The following is a 24,577-nucleotide window of genomic DNA, read 5'->3' as shown; positions in this document are numbered from 1 at the left end:
ATCTCAAAAATCTATAAAAAATAAAAAAGAAAAAATGTCATAAAATAAAAGTCAAACCGTGCAAGATGTATAAAAATTAAAACATTTAAAATATGTATAAACATTTTAAAAATGTCAAAAATGTAGAAAATAAAAAGACAAAATGTCAAAAAATGTCTAAGAAATAAAAAAGACAAAATGTCAAAAAATGTATAAAAAAGAAAAAAGAAAAAATGTCAAAAAATGTCAAAAAATAAAAAAGTCAAAATGTACAAGATGTATAAAATTTTTTAAAAAAACGTCACAAAATGTATAAAATTTTAAAAAATGTCAAAAATGTATCAAATAAAAGAACAAAATGTCAAAAAATTTATAAAAAATAAAAAAGACAAAATGTCAGAAAATGTCAAAAAATAAAAAAGTCAAAATATACAAGATGTATAAAAATAAAACAAATTTCAAAAAATGTATAAAAATTTAAGAAATGTCAAAAATGTATAAAATAAAAAAGGCAAAGTGTTACAAATGTATAAAAAGTAAAAAAAACAAAATGCCAAAAAACGTCAAAAAATAAAAATAGTCAAAATGTACAAGATGTATAAAAATAAAAAAAATCTCAAACAATGTATAAAAATTCAAAAAAAATTTTTAAATGTATAAAAAATAAAAAGACAAAATGGCAAAAATGTATAAAAATAAAAAAGATAAAATGTCAAAAATGTATAAAAATAAAAAATACTAAATGTCAAAAATGTATTAAAGTAAAAAATACAAAATATCGAAAATGTATAAAAAATAAATAAGACAAAATATCAAAGAAATATATATAAAAAAATGTCAAAAATGTATAAAATAAAAAAACACAAAATGTCAAAAAATGTATCAAAAATAAATAAGACAAAATGTCAAAAACATATAAAAATATAAAGGACAAAATGTCAAAAATGCATAAAATAAAAAAGACATAACTCAGCCTCACAGTAATTCGAAATCTAACCTTTTAATTTAAAATTTTTTAAAATCCGCATGTAACATATTATAAATCTTTTATGATAGACAGGCTTTTTACTTGCCGCGAGAATAATGTATGTTGTAGATAATAATCCAAATATTAATCTACTCCGAGTATCATTTGAAATACTGATTTATTTAAAATATGTTATTCGAGACACAAGAGCAAATTATTTTCTTGTCCCATTTCGTCTCTTCCCTGTAATAAGTTATGCTATTCAATAAAAGGCTAAAAATCAGGATTGACTCTCTGTCTATTGCTAAAAGTAAAATCACTTGACTAATACAATTTTTTTTTTGCAAAAACCTAGGAGTGTACCGCCCACACGTTTTGTTTATTTGGTGAGAGTTCAATTTTTAGGTTGTAATCGATTGCAGGTTTTGATTATGTACGGTCGCCCGATCACGTGTCAAAGAACTGCTTAATCAAACAATTTGACAACTTTATAATAAACTAGAGAAATACCTGTCCCATGAAAGGTTAAAATGAATTTACCAAAACAGAAACGTCTCGCACCACTTGTTGCATTAAAAACTTCTATTGAATACTTGTATTAAATTTTTTGTATTAAAGACTTGTATTAAAATTTTTGTATTAAAGACTTTTATTAAATTTTTTGTATTAAAGACTTTTATTAAATTTTTTGTATTAAAGACTTTTATTAAAATTTTTGTATTAAAGACTTTTATTAAAATTTTTGTATTAAAGATTTTTATTAAATTTTTGTATTAAATACTTTTATTAAAATTTTTGTATTAAAGACTTTTATTAAATTTTTTGTATTAAAGACTTTTATTAAATACTTGTATTAAATACTTTTATTAAAGAATTGTATTAAATACTTTTATTAAAGACTTTTATTAAATGCTTTTAGTAAATACTTTTATTAAATACTTTTATTAAATAATTATATTAAATACTTTTATTAAATACTTGTACTAAATACTTTTATTAAAGACTGTTATTAAATACTTTTATTAAAGAATTGTATTAAATATTGTATTGAACATTTTTTATTAAAGAATTGTATTAAATATTGTATTGAACATTTTTATTAAAGAATTTTATAAAATATTGTATTAGATACTTGTACTAAAGACTTGTATTAAATAATTATATTAAATACTTGTACTAAATACTCTTATTAAATGCTCGTATTAAATACTTTTATTAAAGAATTGTATTAAATACTTTTAGTAAAGACTTTCATTAAATAATTTTATTTAAGACTTTTATTAAATACTTGTATTAAATACGTTTGTTATAGACTTGTATTAAATACGTTTGTTATAGACTTGTATTAAATACTTTTATTAGATACTTGTATTTAATACTTTTATTAGACGTTTATTACATACTTTTATTGAATACTTGTATTGAATACTTTTATTTAATAATTGTATTAAATACTTTTATCAAATACTTGTATTGAATACTTTTATTTAATACTTGTAATAAATAATTTTATTAATAACTTGTATTAAATACTTGTAAAGACTTGTATTAAATACTTTTATTAAATACTCGTATTAATGAATGAAACTTAAAACATAATGACTTGAAACCTTATCTTTATTCAATTTTATATAAAAAAATATAACATGATTTTCAGTTTAGAAAATGTCTCAAAATTATGGCTAAAGCTTAAGTATTCTTAAAAAGGATTTGAAATTCAAATAATCTTGCATAATTGGTGGCTTATAAGTATGAATCAAATTTAATGCAAATCTGAAATATTTGGATTTTCACATTTTAGCTTGTGCTTCTTTGAATACTTCCAATAAATTTAAATATCCAATTTATATATCTTTTATATCTGAGAAGAGTCGGAAGTATTAGGATTTTCAGGAACACCATCCACCGTTCGTTGCCCTCTTTACATAAAAATAAATTAAAATAATATATCCTGCAATATTTACACTTACGTGTATCAGCTGTCTTTTCAAATTCATTATGAACGCTTAAATAGTTTAGGAGTTAATCCATACACATACATAAAAATCTACACATAACTTTATAAAAATCAGTTCAAAAACGAAGTATTCAAATGTGTTTAAAAGTTTATTAAATCCAAAAATGTTTATTTTATCAATTCCCTTTTTTAAAATTACATTTTTAATTACCTTTTTTCAATTACTTAGTTACACGTTCTCAAAACTGCATATGAACATTTGGAAATTATTTTGACTAAATTTTCTGTTTTATTTTAATTTCTATTGAAAGCTGTAGCACTTAGGAAAGACATCACTTTTTGGGCAGACTATTTATATTTATAAAGAGAAAGTGGTTGTAGGTATTCGTTAAATACTTCGATTGCTTATTGTTTTCATGAATTTTGAATTGCTTATGTTTTTCTTTTTGTAGTTGACATTTACTGATCGCTTTAATTGGAAAGAAATATGATGTAAACGGCATCTGCTCAGATTTCTCATCCTCAATTTTGTTGATTAAAAATGTGGCAAGCTGCAAAATGTTATTTGAAGCCAACATACTTGGGGGCTATGAAGATATTCCATCAGCAGTGGTGTTTTCTTTTTGACCTTTCATTAAAACACAATTGTAAATTGGATGAGTCTTCATAACCACGCCGTTAAATGGCCCAATCTTTGGCGTAGCACCTTTGGAGTAACAATGGTCACAGATTCTTTGATTCACAACATTGTATTGATTTTAGCACTTGATGGCCCATTCTTATACCACAGATGTGTATCTATTTTTCTCATTCGTCACATTCAATAATTGTCAACGTGGGTCTTGGTAGATTTCTAACTCGACGCGATCGTCTTAAATACGATAGCCACACTAGAAGTCATGCTACAGACTATACTTCAGGTAGTTCGTGCCCCTCTTGTTATCTATGCAAGATAAATCCATCTTAATAAATAAATCTTCTATCGTAAGTACGCAGTATATATTCGTCTCGTCTGTAATAAAGGGCATGGAAGCGGGGTCATCCATCCTCCCACTCCCAATGGAACCGATAAGAGAATGTCATTATCGAGATACCTTTGCACGCCATGAATCGGTATAATACAGTAACGCATCTTTGTTTTGACGTTGTTGAAGGGACATAGGAAACGATTAAGGTGAGCAAATGCCAAGACGGCATAATAACAGTTGTATGTCTTCTGTTTTATCAATGTGATAGGCGACAAAACTGCGGACGTTGTAACTGGCGTAATCGTTGTAGGCTTGCAGTACTCAAAATAAAAGATTGATGTTAAGGATGCCTCTATTTTCTATCCTTTGTCTCTGGCTTGTCCATCTCCGCAGAGGCAGGTGAAGTATCATTGCAACTCGTGATAATTATATGTCTTATATAATAGTATTAAACTAAGCCACTAACTAACCCTTGATTGATCTGACCCCAATTTCATCCCGTCAATCATAACGTGTAGCAAATGGACTTCAAATAATAATCCCTTTTTCTGACAAGGAGGAGGCGATATGAAGAAAGAATGCAAAAGGGAAAGAATAAAAAGAAGATAAAATGACGCGAGGAATAAAAATAATAGATGAACAAGAGTGAAATAAGAAAAGAATGAATTAAAATGAAAAGGTGAAGAGAAATAAGAAAATAAAGAAAGGAACAAAGGACTAAAACAACAAGACGAGGCCAAGCAATGGAGAGAGAGAGAGGGGGGGAGAAAATTAGAGAAAGAAAGTTAAACTAAATAAATAAAGAATGAAAACTAAAGCAAAAGATAAAATATGAAATAAACGAAGAAAAGTAAATAGATAAAAAACAGAAAATTACAGAAAAGGACGAGATACAGATAAAGTAAAAAATAAACAAACACAGAGAGAATGAAAGAGAAAATAAGAAATGTAGAACGAAACGAATAAATGAAAAATACAGATGGAGACGAATGAAGAAGGGATCCAAAGAATGATAGACGAAATAAAGTAAATAACGAAGAATGAATGAAAAAAAAGAACGGAATAGAAAAAAGAACGAAATGAATAAAGAAAAAATACAATACAATAAATATAAAGCAAATGGAGAAAATAAGAAAGAGAAACGAAGAATAAAACATTTGAAAGAAAAAATGCGGAAATAAAGAATTAATTGCAGAAGGAAAGAGAAACAAACTAAATGAGGTATAAAAAAGAAGGCAAAAAAATTAAGAAGGAAAGAAGAAAAAGCGAAAGAAAGGACGATTGCAGATTTAGAGTCGAACAATAATGTTTTTCATAAATAAATTAATTTTTTCGTGTGAAATATTCAATACAATATACTGCCTCAATGTTCATGTAAATTTATTTCTATGCAGTAAGTTGGACACAAGGTCAAGCGGGGGTTTGGAAAAGTCAGAGCAAAATGTATGAGTACGATCCTCATTATTCCCGGTAGGAACGCTTCAAGTGATTACTAATAAACTAACTTCTTCTCGGGAGAAGATAAAGCATGGGAGAGTTAACATCCTAATAATGAGAAGAACCATACCACAGCCTAACACCAACAAAGCCACTGTTGGACTGATTGTCAATGATGTATCTCTGACTGGTATGAACAACAGGAAGAAGCTGTGTTAGAGGCCGTTGGTAATTTCATATAAGAACGTGGTATACGTCCATACAATCTGTCCGTTTAGAGATAAAAACATAATGCCTAGGAGGAGCATGACACAGCTAATTAGAAATAAGTTCAAAACACTTGATCAATTTTAAATGACATTTTATCCGATATCATTGTTACAATCGACTCACACTAATTACCAGAAAAATTGCTCATATAGTTTTTAAAAGAAAACTATGGTGACGTGACCGAGCGACCGACCGAGGCCGTATCTTAAAATATTATCGATATGTGCAGTCTCTTCTCTCGTTTTATTTACTTCCACTCGGACAGCCCATCGAACGAATATCTTAAAATAGGCAGTTATTTTTGGAAAATCTTTACAGAAAGACACTTCCAAAACAATAGTTGTTTTATAAAAAGAATTAAATAAAATTGGTCTTGTAACAATTCAAATTGAATCTGATAAAACACACCAAAAATGTTTACTTTTCTCCCACGCATTCTTAAATTAGAATGCGTCGAAACTGATTTCATAGAAATCTCATTTAATACGTGATAACATTTTCGCCGTCACCATGACAACAATGGATTCTATACTACTTCTATGCAAGTTTCTATTTATTAAAATAAAAATATGGTAATGATGGACGTTCCAAATAACTGATATTATTTGGCCATTTCTCCAGTCCCTTTAAACACTAGTGTCTAATCACAATAACTAGCGACGATGCCCCCACTAATACAGTGTCCTGTTCTAATCTCTTTTTTTTTCTCTCCTGTTCGTATTCACACTGCTTTTCTTATTTGTTTCTTCCGTTGTTAAAACTCGACATTTTCCTATGTTTTTTTTTAAAACTAAGTCATTTATAATCGCATGTCTTACTTGCGTCACTTAAATCTATATTTCGTATTCTGCGCATATATCTTCATTATCACTGCTATTAAAGTCATATAAGACTGGAGAGGATGAGAAATAGTGCAGGATATTTTAGTCATCTCTCCTATAAAAGTGTTATTTTCATAATTAAATGTTTGTTGGATATAGTTATTTCTAAAGGTTTATGACATTACTTTCTCAAACAAATATTTCCCTTAAAAGTTTTAGAAAGAGCCAAAATCGAACGAGAAAAACGATTTTACGTTGTTCCGATGTGAAATTGGATAGAATTCAATATTGGCTTATAGCTGCTGTAAAAAGTGATCTCTCTCTCTCTCTCTCTCTCTCTCTCTCTCTCTCTCTCTCTCTCTCTCTCTCTCTCTCTCTCTCTCTCTCTGTCGTGCAATAAAATTACTCACACCAGTCTTTGATAGGGTCCAGAAGAAAGAGTTCCAAATCGGTCCGTACTATCGACCAAGCTCTAACCACTGTCACATCGCCGCCATGTTGCATTCCTGTGCCTGTTTTATAAATATTTTAATGGAATAGACTCTGATAAACCCTAAGAACTTGTTCCCCCTCAATCTATATTGTCCCAACTAACTCGACAACCGGTTAAATCTCACTCCTTTACTCTTAAGGTACCAATATGCCGGAAAGCTTTCTACTGACCCTTCCTGTTTCCTGCTTCTCTGTGTACTAACCACAGATGTATAAATGTACTATGAACAGATACATCGCTATAGTCCATTACATTCCAAGTGGCAATATGTGAATGGCAATTTGGGGTGAAAAAGAATAATCTCCAAAATGGTTTTGAGTTCGGAGTATTTGATTTGTATCAGTGATGTACACTGGTAGATTACTATCCTATAAGTATGTTTATATTCATACAGATATACAACGTGAAAATGCATAAAAAGTATTCAGGTAATTTTCAAAAGTTTTTTGAAAGGAAAGTAAAAACTTAATTTCTTGGTCAATAATTGATACATTGTAAAAGTTCAGTATGTATCGTTTAGAAATATTTTTGCAGAATACAATTCACTCAAAGTACGTGGCGCAGTAAGGGCGGAGCGGGGTCGGTTCGCCCCGGGCGGCACGTGCCAGGGGGTTGCATTTTGAGAGAGTAAAAAATAAATAAATAAATAAAAATAAATGAAAGCTAACAAAAAATCTGAAATTTTATGCTGAAAATGTTGTAAAACATCGGGACTTTAGAAATTTTAGAGGCATTGGAATCGGAAAAATGTGTCCCTATTTTATGAGCGGCCCATGTCAAGGGGCGGCATTTGTAGAGGGTAAAAACAGAAAATAGAAAAATAAATAAAAGCTAACAAAATATATGAAATTTTATACCGAAAAGGTTGTAAAATTCGGAACATTTTGAGGTATCGGACTCGGAAGAATGTATCCCTATTTTACGAGCGGCACGTCTCAGGGGAGGAATTTCGAGAGAGTAAAAATAGAAAATAGAAAAAATAAATAAAAGTTTTTAAAAAATCTGAAATTTTATACCGAAGAGGTTGTAAAAAAATCGGAACTTTTGGAGGTATCGGAATCGGGAAAATGTGTCCGTAATTTACGATTTCAAAACCGATTGTTTTAAATTTTTTAAATTGTCACTAAAACTAAAATGATAATAACATCAAAATACGATGTAAATTTATTTTATTTGTAATACAAAGTTTTAAAAACGTTGAATAAATTCTCTAGGTAATCTTTCAAAGAAAGCAATTGATTTACATGTTCCAAACAATGTTGAAAAATTAAACAAAACATTTTTGCCCAAAAAAATACTTTCAAGCATCACTAATACAACGGAAAATTAGCAACAGAAAATTGCGTAATTTTAGAATTGTAGAAACATTAAGGAAGTACGGAATAAAAATCGACTGTAAACAGATTATAGGATATAATTTTAAATGGGAACCAAGCGCTACACTTCAAATACTATTTAAGTGGCTTTCTATACAATAGTTTAAATGCTGCCGAATTTCTGTCAAGTTTCGAACAATCACAGAATAATTGATTTTTTTTTCAAACTATTAACAAATTTTTTAATCACTGAGGTATTTATGATTACACCCATATTTATCATTATGAATTAATTCTGGTAATAGAATCTTAATTAAAAAAATTTTTTATTGATATAATAATTGTAAAGGATAATACTAAAAATATCCTTAGAACGCGTACCTAACTTAGAAAAATCGACTTATTGGCTTTCAAACAAGAGTAAATATTAAAAAATATGTATATTTCTGTGAGAGACACTTGAATCTTTAAGATTGGTCTTAAACTATCTTCAATTGATATTTATTCCGTAGATGCTTAAATTTCATACCTTGCCAATATTAGTTTGCCGGTGTCTAATTTTCCTAAATTTAATTAAATTAAAATAAATATATAAAAAGTGATTTTTAATGTTTTTGATTCATTTGGAATTTTATCTGTTTTTGTTTTAATTAACTGATGGGTTTTGTCTAGTATCCTTTTGTCCGATCTCCTAGGTGCATATATGTATACATGCATACATACATATATACATACATATATATATATATCTATATATATATATATATATATATATATATATATATATATATATATATATATATATATATAAAGCTGAATGTCTGTGTGTGTGTGTGTCTGATCACGAATAGGCTCCTATATGGTTGACTATTTTAAAAAGCTGATTACATACAATGATAGAAGATGTATCGAGACAAAGGAATGGGTATGTTTGATCTGACAGAACGGTGGTTCATTAAAATTGTGGGGTCTGCATTCGCGCCTGGTTCACAAAGTATGGAAATAAAAATTTGAAAATTTAAAAAAAACGTTTACAAGTGTGTTTTATATAGATGTACATAAGAATACTTTGATAAGTATGTTTTAACTTAAATACGGATGGTATAATAAAATTGTGGGGCCTGCGTTCGCGCCTGGCCTCCATAGAATGGCAATAGACACAAACCTTAATAAAGACATTTAATATCTATCTGCGTAAGTATACTTTGATAATTATGTTTCGGTTTGAAGAAATATGGTATAATAAAATTATGGGGTGTTCGTTCGCACCTGACCTCCATAGAATTGAAATATGTCACAAAGTTTAACAAGGTTTTTATATATAGCTCTACATAATATTGTGATAAGTGTTTCAGCGTGAACAGATATGGTATAATAAATTATGAGGTTTATCTATTTTATTTTTACTCTCATCATATTTTGCTTTGGATTTGATACCCCAAAATTCGAAGCTACGAGGAGGGTGCGATAAGTAATGCCCCTGATCCACTTTCCATAGCAGTAGAGCAACGAAACTTGGCACAGTTATTAGTCTTTCTCTACGTTGGAACCACCCAGAGTTATGTATTTCTCCAATCGTTTGATGCAGCTCTGGGGACCGTTTTTGTAGAACACCCCTGGTTGGTCTTCCAACCACGACGTGACTTCAGAAATCAAGGCTGCATCATCTGGTAAACGCTTTTCTTTTCAAAAACAACTTCATGGCTGGGAAGAGGTGAAAGTCAGAGCGTGCAAGGTCAGGAGAGTAGGGAGGATGGGAAGGATTTCATAACCACACGCCCGTGCTTTTGATCTGGTGACATGCGAGTTGTGGACCGGAGCGTTGTCCTGCAGGAGGAGGGTACCTTTGCTGATATTGCCCCGTCTCTTGATTTTTATAGCTTCCTTTTATTTCCTCAAAAGTGAAGCATCATAGGCTCATGTAATTTTGGTACCCTTCTCCAGGAAATCTGTCATCACTACTCGGTCCTGGTCCCAGAAGATCGTGAGCATGACCTTGCCAGCGGAGGGCTGCACTCTTGCCTTCTTTGGAGGTGGTGAGTCCAAGTAGTTCCATTGCATTGACTGGGCTTTGGTCTTTAGATCATAGTGATGGACCCAGGTTTCATCCTGTGTAATCAGTCTTTTGAAAAACTTTGATTTATCTTCTTGGCACATCTCCAAATTCATCCTCGAGCACTCGACGCGTTCTCGCTTCTGGAATGGTGTGAGCAACCTGGGAATCCATCTGGCAGATACCTTATGCATATGCAAATGGTCATGAATGATCGTTTCCACATATCCTGTACCAATCTTGACATCTTGGGCTATTTGGCGGATAGTAATGCGCCGATCATTCAAATTGGCAGCCTTAACTTGACGGACAGATGCCTCATCAATGGCGGGAGGGGGCGACCAGGTCTGGGAGCTGTTTCCACAGACTTCCGGCCATGTTTGAATTCACGATGCCAGCGTTTTACAATGCCATATGATGGGGCATTATCACCATAAGTTTCTTTCCTTTCATCAAAAGTCTACTGTGGTGTGCGTCCTTTCATATACAAAAGCCGGATCTCTGCTCGACATTCAACAGGCTCCATTTCACACCTGACTTAGTTCAAACACCTGTAAAACAGAAACCACAATTAGTTTATAGCTGTAATTTGCCACATAGCCTCTAGAGATATAAATCATTGCACATGCAAAATTTTAGCTAGATCAGAAAACTGGGAGTGGGTCAGGGGCATTACTTATTGCACGCCCCTCGTATATCTTTACAACCCTTCATTTGAGTCCATTTTCTGTAGGCTGTTTTTGAACCCAGTCAACATAGGGTACTTTTGCTAGTATATATATATATATATATATATATATATATATATATATATATATATATATATATATATATATATGCTACATGTCAAATTATTAACGAGATAACATTTTTTACCAGTTTCAGAAACTTGCCGGTAGTTTCGTATCAAAAGCTTTGGAAACGTTGGCAATGCTGAGCTGCGCGTACTGTGAAATTTTCGTACTGTTCCGTGCAATGTAACAACTTGCCATCGTAATTGCTGAATCCACACACCTCAAATACCGTACATTCAGCAATTACGATGGCAAGTTGTTTACATTGCGCGGAACAGTACAAAAATGTCACAGTACGCGCAGCTCAGCATTGCCAATGTTTCCGAAGCTTTTGATACGAAACTACCGGCAAGTTTCTGAAACTGGTAAAAAAGATGTTATCTCGTTAATAATTTGACACGAAGTGTATATACATATATATACGTATACATATGTGTATACATGTATGTATATATATGTGTGTGTTTATGTGTGTGTGTGTCTGGAACTATATCGCAGTACCACGGTTGCTAACACACTCTACAGCATGGCCGGGTGGTGATTTGGCCATAAGCGTAGAGATACAAATAAATCCAATCCCAGAATTCCCTTTCTAGATCGATCCTTTTTCGGCCGGACGACATGGGGTGAGTACGCGTGTTTCTGTCTCTCCGTGAACGAGAGGGGGGCACCCCCTTTCCATCAGCAGTAATTAGGACTATCAATGTAGCTAGCTCAGTCTAATAATTTGTAAAGTTACAGTATTAATTGCTTTTGATCCTTTTCGTAAAACATTGTAAAATATTGTAATATGTTTATGTACAGAAATAAAATAGTTAAAATTTCTCATGAATATTACGATTGTGTCGTATTGTGTGTTTTATTGAGTCTGCATGATTGCTTCCATCAAACAACGAAGTGGTCCGGAGGACGAAGAAAGAAAATTCCAACATGAATGCCACCAGGATGAAGAGGTTATCTTGAGAAAAGAAAGGAGCCACACCCACATCCAACATCTTAGGTATGATTTTTTTCTTGCTACACAGACCCTAATTACTGGCCATCTTCACATCTTCATGAGATCACTTCTAAGACATTCATTTAGTGCACAAGTGAAGCCAGTCACTCGCCAGTGACCGGCTGATCGTGTTATATATATATATATATATATATATATATATATATATATATATATATATATATATATAAAGCTTAATGTGTATGTGTGTCTGGTCACGAATAGGCTCCTATATGGTTGACTATTTTAAAAAGCTGATTACATATAATGATAGAGGATGTATCGAGACAAAGGAATGGGTATGTTTGATCTGACAGAACGGTGGTTCATTAAAATTGTGGGGTCTGCGTTCGCGCCTGGTTCACAAAGTATGGAAATAAAAAAATTTCAAATTGATAAAAAACGTTTACAAGTGTTTTTGATATAGCTGTACATAAGAATACTTTGATAAGTATGTTTTAACTTAAATACGGATGGTATAATAAAATTGTGGGGTCTGCGTTCGCGCCTGGCCTCCATAGAATTGAAATAGGCACAAACTTCAATAAAGACTTTTCATATCTATCTGCATAAGTATACTTTGATAATTATGTTTCAGTTTGAAGAAATATGGTATAATAAAATTATGGTGTGTTCGTTCGCACCTGACCTCCATAGAATTGAAATATGTCACAAAGTTTAACAAGGTTTTTTAATATAGATCCACAGAATATTGTGATAAGTGTTTCAGTGTGAACAGATATGGTATAATAAATTAGTAGATTTATCTATTTTATATATACTTTCATCATATTTTGCTTTGGTTTTGATTCCCCCAAATTCAACCCAAATTTACAACCCTTCCTTTTCATAACCTATCATACCATAAATCAGAGTCCATTTTCTGTTGGCTGTTTTTGAACCCAGTCAACGACGGGTACTTTTGCTATTATATATATATATATATATATATATATATATATATATATATATATATATATATATATATATATACTAGCTGTACCCTGCCGCGCGTTGCTGTGGCTTAATTTAGTGTAATGGAAAATTCTAATAAAAAGAGAAAATGCATGTTTCTTATATTCTTAGTACAGCAATCCACTCCAAAAATTAAAAAAAAGGCGAAATTGAAAAAAAAAAAAATGGTATTCTTGCAGAATTGGATCCTGATCCTCGGGATTACTATTAATCATGGCTTGGGCTCGACCAACAATCAGTGAATAAAGCTGAGCGTAGCAAAAATGTTTAAACGCTAAATGTTTTTTTTTGTTTTGTTTTCTGTATACAAAAATGTGAGTTAGTAATTAATATTTGAGTGATGGGGGAGGGTTACTATACACAGATTCGAAAAAGTTGTCCAAAAACAAATAAATGAAAGCAAAGGTAGGGTAAGTTACGTTTCTACCTAACTGGATAATTGTTTAGTGTTTTTATGTAATGTAAAATGTTTAATCGGCTGGAAAAACAGAAAAGGTTGCAGACTTTGTTGAATACGTTAAGTTTGGGAAAGTAAGTTGAAAACTAAAAACCATACAATACAGTGTCAAAAACTCACCGAATATATGTTACCATTACATAGACTGACATAATCGGTGGGTTTGTGACAGTATTTTGAATAGTTTTTAGTTTTAACTCACTTTCTCAAACTTAGCGTAATCAACAGTGTCCGCCACCATTTGTATCTTTCAAATACACCGATAAACACTGTTTTTCGAGCCGACTAAACGTTACATTAAATGAAAAGGGTTTGTATTACTAAACACAGATACAAAGAAGTTGCCAAAAAATAAATATATAACAAATAAATGTTATCAAAGGCAAGAAAAGTAAATTTTCTACCTAACTGGATAAGATTGTAGCGTTTTTATGTAATGTATAATGTTTAATCGGTTCAAAAACATGCAGTGTTTATCGGTATATTTCAAAAATACAAATGGTGGCAGACTATCAACACGTTAAGTTTGGGGAAATTTGGGAAAATGGGTTTAAACTAAAAAACTATACAAAATACTGTTAGGAACTCACTCAATATATGTTACTGTGACGTAGGCTGACATATAATCAGTGGTTTTAAACTTTTGCTCGATACAGGTGACGACTTTTAAGAGTCCCTTTTAGTGATTTCCTGGTTTGAGGATATTTGCACAACTAAACGGCAAATCTGCCCCAAAAATCCGGTATTATTTTACTTTAAGGCCTGTCTCATGTTCGGATATAACAAAATATTTTATTGTAGATTTCGGTGTACTAAAAACGAATCTGCAAACCGTTTCCGTCGCAAAAAGAAAGTTTTAATGATATGAAGAAATTACTTTTTCGAAAAGTGGGTGATCACTTTTCAATGTAAATTTAACTTAGAATGAGTACCACCTTAGAGAGGGACATTTTTCTCTGTGTTTCTTGGCTAAAAAGTTTTTTGTTTGATTTCTTTTGCATGGTAATAACCCCTGAACTCTGGGACTATTTTCCATTTAACAGCCGTAGCCTTCGTTTATGCTACACGTGAGCATAAATGAAAGCTGTTTAGCCAATAAACATGGGAAAAAATTCCCCCCTCTCTCAGGTGGCTAGAAAGTGGGTGCTTATTTTAAGTTAAATTTACATGGAAAAGTGATCGCCTACTTTTCGAAAAAGTAATTTCTTCATATCATAAAAACTATTTTTTTTGCGACAGAAACGGTTTGCAGATTCGTTTTTAGCACACCGAAATCTACAAAAAATTTCTTTTGTTATATACGAACGTGAGACGCACGACCCTTTATGGAAAATTTTATCAAAAATCCGGGAGAAAATAGTTTTCAATAAAAAGAGCAAATGAATTCGATAGAAAAAATGGATGCTATTTTTTAACATTTTTTCTGTGTGTTTCTTGGCTAAAAAGTTTTTTGTTTGATTTCTTTTGAATGGTAATAACCCCTGAACTCTGGGACTATTTTCCATTTCACAAACGTAGCCTTTGTTTACGCTACACGCGAGCATAAACGAAGGCTGTGAAATATGTACTCGCGTACCAAACTGCCTTGTCAAAAAACCTTTAAGCCAATAAACACGAAAATAAATGCCCCCCCCCTTCCTCAGGTGGACAGATAGTGGGTGGACATTTTAAGCTAAATTTACATGGAAAAGTGATCACCCACTTTTCGGAAAAGAAATTTCTTCATATCATGAAAACTATTTTTGGTACTCCTTGGGTGTTGAGTTCCATGGCGACTTATTTAATGGTCGTTCCTTAGTCCCCCCACTCAGTCAAGGCTAACGCATGCGCATGTAATATTTTCGTTATTTATTTACTTACGTTGCCTTTGGCACTTTTACAAATATTACTTACGTTGGCTTAACTCTTTTCATAAATAATTTTAAAAAAGTAACTAAAACATTTATTGATAATTTGTCACGTGTACAAACATTTATTCATTTATTTACGTTGGCTTAACTCTTTTCATGATTAAAAAAGTTTTACTCCTTAAGAATAATAAAAGGAAAAAGTTACTAAACATTTATTAATAATTTCTCACATACTTTTCATGAAGTATATAAAAAAAAGTAACTAAACCGTTTATTGATAATTTCTCACTTACAAACATTTTTAATTTACATGAGCGGATAAGTCTGCTGGTCGGCATGGAACTCAACGGTCACCCAAAAAAGTATTTTGTTATATACGAACGTGAGAAAATGGAAAATTTTATCAAAATTCCGGGATGCTATTTTTTTTTTTTTTTTTTGGTAAATATGAAGTATTACTCCACCCTCGAGAATTCCTTTAAAATTACCACTCTTAAAAGTTTTGTGGGGTCGCTGAAAACGAAAATAACGTTTAAAATTACGGCAAACGAGTAGTTTCCAAGATATTAAGAAATGTTAATTCTAAAAAAGTGGGGATCACTTTTCTATCATAATTTAACGTAAAATGATCACCCACTTTGTGGCCATTCTTTTTTTTTGGGGGGGGGGACTTTCTTTTTCTTTAAAATTCCAGTAAACACGTAGTTTCCAAGATATGAAGAAATGCACTCAATGGTAGTTTTTTTAGGGGGAATTGCCGGTTTGTTTTTCGTTCTTTTTTTGGAGGGAGATCTTCAATTATAGAATTTGTGTAGTTTTTTAACAGGTGCTTATGCAGTTTAACTGTTTTAACATAAGTAACGTGCCGACATTAACTGAACAAAAGAACTGTTTAATATTTTACAAAAATTTTGTTTACATTTGGTGGGAGGTGGTGGAAGGCGCCCCTCCAACCAATTTAAACAGGTAATTTTAAAGGATTTTCCAAGGGTAGAAAGAAAGTCCCCCCCCCAAAAAAAATCGTGGCCACAAAGTGGGTGATAAATTTACGTTAAATTATTATTGAAAAGTGATCCTCCACTTTTTTAAACTAACATTTCTTCATATCTTGGAAACTACTCGTTTGCCTTAATTATAAACGTTGTTTTCGTTTTCAGCGACCCCGAAAACCTATAAGAGTGGTAATTTTAAAGGAATTTTCGTGGGTAGAGTAATTCTTCATATTTACCTTCTTTTTTTTCCAATAACATAATGAAAAATTTTATCAAAATTCCGGGATGTTTTTTTTTTTTTTCAATAACATAAGAAATTAAGAATTAGACAAATTTATTTTAGGTAGGCTTCACCCGGAAAGCTTTTAAAAATAAAAAATTAAGATAAACAAATGGTGCTAGTGCACTTACCAATCCGCGCTATTTTTTAAATCGTATTTCCAAGTTTAATTAAAGGTTTATGATATGTTTTTTTATTCAATTGTAAGGTTAAAGTAATATATATATATATCTATATATATATATATATATATATATATATTACTATTATATATATATATATATATATTACTATTATTAAATTATTATTATTGTAAGTTGACGACTTTCGAATTACAACATTTAACTTTCTAATTAATTTTTTTAATTTTTTACCCATCTATTAATTAGATAGTTAAATGTTGTAATTCGAAAGTCGTCAACCTATGGTGCACGTGAAACGCTCATTTCTACCGGAAATGAAGTGGCGGGCAGTCTCGCAGTTACGAAAAATATTTTTATCTTATTTAATATATTTTTAAAATTTGCGATCTTAACGATCTTAATATATTTTAATAACATGCAAACATTCCTTGACTTTACAGATAAATTTTATGAAAATTTCAATTAAATTGGTAACGTAGAAATATGGTTTTATTCACTTTGAACGAACCAAGAATTACATTTTTATATATATAGATATATACTAGCGATGGAGTGATTCCAAATTTTTCCCTGATTCCGATTCAATTACCGATTCTTTCTTAAATTTCCGATCCGGCACGATTCTGGATTTTGATTCCGATTCTTTTTAAATTTCTAAATATTTGATTGGTGATTTGTTTTTGTCTTGTTTTTTTTTCTAATTACTGTAAAACATTCCCATGTCTGCATATATTTTCGCAAACAAAAAATCCACTTAGCGTGTGTGTGGGAGGAACATATATTAAATATACGGGGGGGGGTTCTAAATGTTTTTCTCGAATGTTTTCCTTTTAATTAATTTAAATAATGAAACAACTGAAGATGCATTTCTCTTTTAAAACAAAGCCGATTTGCATTTGTCATTAGTTCGCAAAATGCTATTTGAATATTTCATAAGCAATTGAAAATAATTAACGATTGTTATGCAAAATAAAACGGTATAGGAATAGAATAGTTAACAAAGTCCCCTCTCCATTTTAAACACGAGGTTCTAAATAACATAGTTACTATATAGAAAACAATTCCTAACTTAAGAACGGATGTGAATATATTCTTAACTATTCTATACGTTCTCTCTACCAAAGAATGTTCATGTGTTTACCCTAATCATCAATATTTGCTCGGTTATTACTACTGACAATAGATATGTAATAGATTGATTTGTTTAATGCAAAAAAAAAAATGGAACATAAAATAAGATACAGATCATTATACTTTATAATATTGTGAGAATTTTAAACTAATGCCCTTGGCTAAAAATCATATTTTCCTTTCATTTTATTTGACTTTCATTTTGTTTTATGCGATTGCATATGGACACCTTGAAAATCTTGCCGGAAAAAAGCATAAACAATAATTTTGAAATTTAAACTTTCGTACATTAATTTAACCTTAAATGATGAATAATCATCATTTCCAAACTACTCTAACATTGTAGAATTTTTCCCTTATCCGAAGTCTGACTGGCAAGGTTGTAAAACTATGCGTAATCGCTTAGACCCCCTCCCCCCAAAAAAAAGCTTACGGAATTTACTTCAATGAAGAAAACAATAATTTTTTATTAGTGTTCTAAAATGCTACAATGTCTCTGAAATGAAAAATTATTTTACGTTCAATTAGTAGCGTATTTCCACCTTAAATTTTTAAATAATTGTTTTGTTTGTTTATCTTTCCGTCAAGTTTTTTAAGGTGTTAATGTGTAATTGCCTAAAAATACTATCTTGTTTTATTTTGGAAGGGTGACCTAGCCGAGAGACTCAATGTACTACTACCACTATTACTATTAATACTAATAAGTTCTTATATATTATGAAGTTTAAATATGAAAAAATAATAAAATGTTATGAAAATAGTAATTCTTTTTTTAATCTATAAAACAGTTAAAATGTATTTAGAATCGATTTTTAGAAATACACTTACCTTTTAATGTTGGCAAAATGGCCATGTTTTTCAGTGGAAGCCAACCAACCAACCAAAGGTTTCACGAATTTACTAATAGTCTCGATGTTATTGCTTCTATACCCAGCCAAGCTTAATTTACAATCAGGCCATCGATCGGGTGTGCAGAAATGAATCTCCGAAACCAACCCAAAAGCTCTGTTTGTGCCATGCACTAACCATTCATTGAATCTGGCTTGTGTACATGCCACTTCTGTAGTGGTTCACTCTGTTACATTTTTTTTTTCGTACACTGGACCGGTTATTCTCATTCTGTTCTGCATCTACACATCGCTGGGACGTCTTGATTCAGTTGACCGGTGCAAGTATCAATCGGGCTGTGGAAACTAGATGGAGTAGTCGAGCAGATGCTGTAAACGTTGTTGTACAAAATTATGGGAAGTCATCATAGCCCTGGAAGAGCTCATAGAAGAAGGAGGAAATGCAAACACAAGATCAGATGTATATTCAATTCTTAACTCAGTATTGTCGTTTCCGTATTTTTTTTATTTCTAAGCCTTTGGAAAACTATTCCGCCAGAAATCAATGATGCCCAGAAGTATCTTCAAAAAACGGGGCTGGATCTGCAACAAAGTTCTGTCATGCTAACAGCGTTGAAAGATTGTCTTCTTCAGAATAGAGAAAAGATGGTGGACACTGCAATAGACGAGTCAAAAAAACTCTGCCCTGAAATAAGGATAAGCATGGAGCATCGTATCCGCAAAAAGAAACGAATGGTTGGTGAACGATTGACTGATGCAGCACTGGGGCTTGATACTGAATTGAAATGCTGTCTGTCATAGATAAGTTGACTGAAGAAATATCTTGCAGATTTCAACAAGTTCACAATCTTGCAAGTAAATACGCTTTTCTTTCACCGTCAAATCTGCTTGATGATAATTATGATTGTCAACTTGGTGAAGTTGACGAAGATATAGAAAAAGATAAATTCTTTGCCGAAAGGAATAGATTAGAATATTTTGTGAAAGCTCCAGGAAAAGACAAAATCAATGGACCTCTTGAACTTTTGAACTTTATACAGAGATACCACCTTGAGAGTTCCGTCCATAATATTGTGATTTGCTGCGCATTTTCCTTATCCGAGCTATTAGTGTTGCCAGCTGTAAGCGCTCTTTCTGGAAACTGAAGCTCATAAAAAACTACCTTCGATCAAAAAATGAGTCAGACAAGGCTTACAGACTTGGCAACCATCTCCACGGAGAAGGAACTTGTCGATAGAGTGAATTTTGATAGAGTTATCGATAACTTTCAAGGCTCGACCTCTTAATTATAACATTATGAAGAAAAAGAAAGGAAACTGCATCGGACTAGCCTCTCTTTGATACAGTCATGTTATTTGGCGAAAATTCGGATTTAACAACAGCAAAAAGTAAATAAAAATGATTTCATCATTTCATAGCATTTTCAGGTTTCCAAATGTTCTCATTTAAATTTATTATTATATTTGTTTGTGCAGCCAATTAATTTAATTTCACATGTTTTTAATAATTTAAATCAAAGGTTTTTGTTTTGAAAAAAATATTTTGTTTCTTTTGTTTCAAATTAACGTTTACATAATTCCCTTCAGAATTAGGTTTACATACATATTATTATTCAAATTATTGAAAAGAAATTGTTAAATTAAATTAAAATTTAAAAAAAGGGAATTGTGTAAACATTAGTTCAATGAAAATAAATATTTTGAGCGCTTTTCGGTATTTTAAAGGTTTTAACAGGTTGTCATATGCCAACAGTGAGGGGGCGGCAAAACAGGTAATCATATGCCAGCGGGGGGACAGATAACCAAATACCAGCGGAGGGGGGGGGGACATGTAATTATATTCCAGGGGCGACAAAACAGGTAACTATATACCAGAGGTAGGGCAAAACAGCGGGGGGGGCAAATTTTCAGACCGCCCCGGGCTGCAAAAACTGATGCTACGTCACTGCTCAAAGTAGCCACCTGGAACTTCTATGACGGTCTACAGACGGAAGCTGAACATAAAACACGCCGCTTTCACGGAGATTATACTCTATGGCGTTGACGTCAGTCGATTTGAGTGCAACATGTTGGGGCTCATAAAGTCGTGGTAAATTTCGGGTAGCAGTTGCTTCCACATATCTATTCAAAGGTTAACAGTTTACAAACTTCTATGTAGAGTTACAGCCAAGATTTCGAATTTTAAATCGCGCGCGAGTCACTACGACGCAAGTCACGTCACTAATATTACATACACATACGAATTCAAATTCCCACAATTCTGTTATAATAAAGAAAACTGAATGAATAATGAAAAATAATTTACAGATTAAATTGAATAATGCAAGAAATAACGTGGTCGTACTTACCAATTATAAAAACGGCCATTGGAAATTTCATGAAATTTTTTGTGTATAAAGTATTTCTGGAATGAAAATTTAGAATTAGTGAGAGAGAGGAAAGTAAAAAGACCTGAAATGTTGACTACACGAAAAAAGTCAAATAAAATAAAGTTACATTTTTATACTAATGTGTTACCACTTATTAAGGACAACAAGCAAATTGAGGATAAGTATTAATGAAATTTTTAGTTGGTGAACAACAAAATGTTGAGTATGTAATGGTAAAAATGTTATTATTTGGACTGACGCATCGACAAGAAATTGTTCACAAGTGATTTAGAAACAGTCATGTTGTAGTCACCTGAGAAGCAGCACCTTAGTATGGTGTTCTACAGATAGGACGTTCTTGGAGATAAACTTTGTTCATGGAAGTTACGTTTAGTCTTTGGTACACGGAAGAAAGAAAATAGTATTATTTACAGTGGTTGTAGCTAGACGAGTGTTTGCTATGAATGTTTTACAGCGGAACCCATGTCGAGCACATGTTATGAAAATAACGATGGACAAAGCAATGTTTTTATATGGGAAAGGTTGTGTTACATGATAAATGGCTGTCCCCTTTTCATGTAAGTAAAAAATAGGGAATTAGTTAAATGTAAATATGAAATAGGATAGTCCAGGATTCGAACTTGCGAAGCTAGATTTGGAATTGAAAATTCTAATCATAAGTTAAAATAAATACAGAATGTTATTGAGATAAGGAATGTGGAAGCGCAATTGTTTAGCTCACACAAAATAGTTGGATATCTGTTTATTGGAAAAGGAATATAATAATGAAATTTGTTTCTGTGAAAATTAAAATAAGGAATTTAATCGTAAATTGAAATTGTAAACATATTTTGTAAAGAGGCTATTTGAAAAATAGGTTACTGAACTCGGGGCCATGTCAAGTTTGGAAACGTGACGCATGTCATCCAACGTGCTTTATGAGCACATGTTTAATCAGGCGATGGCGTGACGAGTTCTCAATATAGGTAGAGTTTTAGATGCAGTCTGGGAAAAGAGGAGAAGAGTCGGGGATAGGGAGCTGAGAGAGAGAGAGGTCAGAGACGGCTGCTAACGTCAAACATTGGAAGCGAAAGGTTAGAGAAGAAAAAGCCATGTAAAGAAACTTTGAATTTCTGGACCGAAATCATGGAGCGGTCATGAAGTAAAGGACGTCATCATCTTTGTGTATCTGCGTCTTCGTGTAGCGATTCAACAAAAAAGGTATTGTCCATTTATATTATAAGAACTTTGTGAAAATCATCATCTCAAAAATACGTTAGAAATATATGTATCAATATTTATAGAAACACTCCCGTTCATACAGAACTGTCAAACAAGCTAGGTAACATACAAATATCCGTGCATGAGGTCGCCAAGCTAATCAAGAACCTAGATTCCAGTAAAGCAACTGGCCCTGATGGCATCCCAATTATAGTGTTAAAAAAGCTTCAACCAGAACTTGCTCCCATACTTACGAAACTATTTAAGCGCTGCCTTAAGGAGAAGTGCTTTCCGACTCCCTGGAAGACCTCATCAGTTTGCCCTGTATTTAAAAATTCAGGTGATAAGTCATCTCCCTCTCAGTACAGACCAATAAGTCTCCTGTGTGTTATGAGTAAGTTGCTGGAATCCATATTAAATAGAGAAATAGTAAACCACCTCAGCAGGAATAACCTTCTTCGTGACACACAATATGGTTTCCGCTCTGCAAGATCTACCGCAGATGTGCTGACGGTTATATCCCACAGGATTAGTGAATCTCTTGACAAAGGCTTCCTTTCTAGGGCAATTGCTCTTGACATATCAAAGGCCCTCGACAAGGTATGGCATAAGGGTCTACTTCACAACATTTCCAGCTACGGTATAACTGGAAATGTTTTCTCTATCATTAAATCATTTCTCTCCGATAGGCTCATAAGAGTAGTGGTAGATGGACAAAAATCGGAGACCTGCAATATAAATGCTGGAGTCCCTCAGGGGTCAATCCTGGACCCAACTCTCTTCCTGATCTACATCAATGACCTCCCTAAACACATACTTAAATCATTCGTTGACATCTATGCTGATGACACGACCATCTACGGCAACACATCAAAGGCTGTAAATGACAAAGTTCTCTCTGATTCTCTATCCTCTGATCTCGAGCGCGTGGTTCAGTGGGGGGGGGGAGATGTGGCTGGTTACCTTTAATGCATCCAAAACCAAACTGCTATCCTTACATCATCAACGCTCTGATCCCCATCTGGCATCAATTGTGATGGATGGCTCTCGTCTGGGTTAGGCCCCGTGTTTTGACAAGCTTCTAGGTTTGACCTTTACTCCTGATCTGAAATGGAACACTTACATCAAGTCTGTTGCCACGGTCGCTGGAAAGATGGTGGGATCCTTCTACCGCTCCAGAAGATATCTAACTACTGATGCAATTCTCTATCTATATAAAAGCCAAGTACGTCCAAGGATGGAATACTGTTGCCATATCTGGGCAGGAGCTACTAAAAACAGCCTATCCTGCCTTGGTAGAGTACAAAATAGACTTCGTGGCTTAGTGGGGGATGCCCTTTTCTCTACCCTGCAACCTCTCTCCCACAGAAGAGACGTTGCGAGCTTATCCGTGTTTTATCGTTATTTCCATGGCAGGTGCTCGTCTGAACTCAAATCTCTGGTCCCCCCTCGCCAATCTTTCACGAAAAACACCCGTCTAGCTGAATCCACTGTGAACAATTTCCCCCACTCTATATCTGTGCCTAAATCAAAACACGGATTCCATGAACAAAGCTTCTTTCTTAGAACTGCACGCCTGTGAAACTCTGTTCCGTCTGCCTGCTTCCCACCGGACTACAACTTGGATGTGTTCAAGTCCAACGTTAACAAATTCCTAATGAACCGCCCCCTTAAGTAAACACTTCATCAAATCTCCACACTAACGGAATGTACTTGCAATAACCCTTATCCCTGAGTGGCTTCCGGGCCTTGATAAGTGGTGATCACTGTGTAAAAAAAAGGCCAAACGCACAAACTCTCGGTCTATCTATCTATATATCAAATCTCCGCTCATTGTGTATTACAATCCGTCGGCTCTCTTGTATTAACATGCACCACAAACAGGAACATCTTAAGACATATGAACACTCAACACATGAACACTCCTAAGACTCTAATCTCTCACTAAGACTCTCCTAAGACGAACAACAACAACAATACAGAATATACGTCATCTTAATACGACCAGTATATAACAGTAGCGCATATTTGGTACCCTTCCAAAAATACAACCGATACGTAACAGTTGTAGGTAAGAGAGTTTCACTTATTTAGTGAAATGTGGCTTTCGATGAAGTAGATAAAATAATGTTGGGTTTCTAACTGTTTATTAATCAGTTTCTTATACAAGTAGAAATAAAAATAAAATTTATTACTATCGACACATTTTCTATACAGATGAATTATTATGTTCTTAACTGACGATAACATATCTGTGAAT

At 32.7% G+C, this 24,577-nt stretch overlaps 1 protein-coding gene across 1 annotated transcript in view; it reads right to left on the bottom strand.

Annotated features, from left to right (window-relative positions):
* LOC145292030 (bursicon-like) overlaps positions 1–24,577 on the bottom strand; it is a 316,032-nt gene that overhangs the window by 5,147 nt on the left and 286,308 nt on the right. Inside the window, exon 2 of the mRNA XM_080138053.1 lies at positions 21,076–21,131. Coding sequence (XP_079994179.1) covers positions 21,076–21,106 — 31 coding nt within the window. The 5' untranslated portion in view covers positions 21,107–21,131. The remainder of the gene's footprint in view (positions 1–21,075; positions 21,132–24,577) is intronic.

This window comes from Euprymna scolopes, chromosome 13 (genome assembly GCF_053919585.1).
Source record: "Euprymna scolopes isolate OS-2025 chromosome 13, ASM5391958v1, whole genome shotgun sequence".
Taxonomy (NCBI): Eukaryota; Metazoa; Mollusca; class Cephalopoda; order Sepiida; family Sepiolidae; genus Euprymna; species Euprymna scolopes.
The sequence above is the reverse complement of the archived record's forward strand: the minus strand, read 5'-3'. Positions and strand labels throughout refer to the sequence as shown.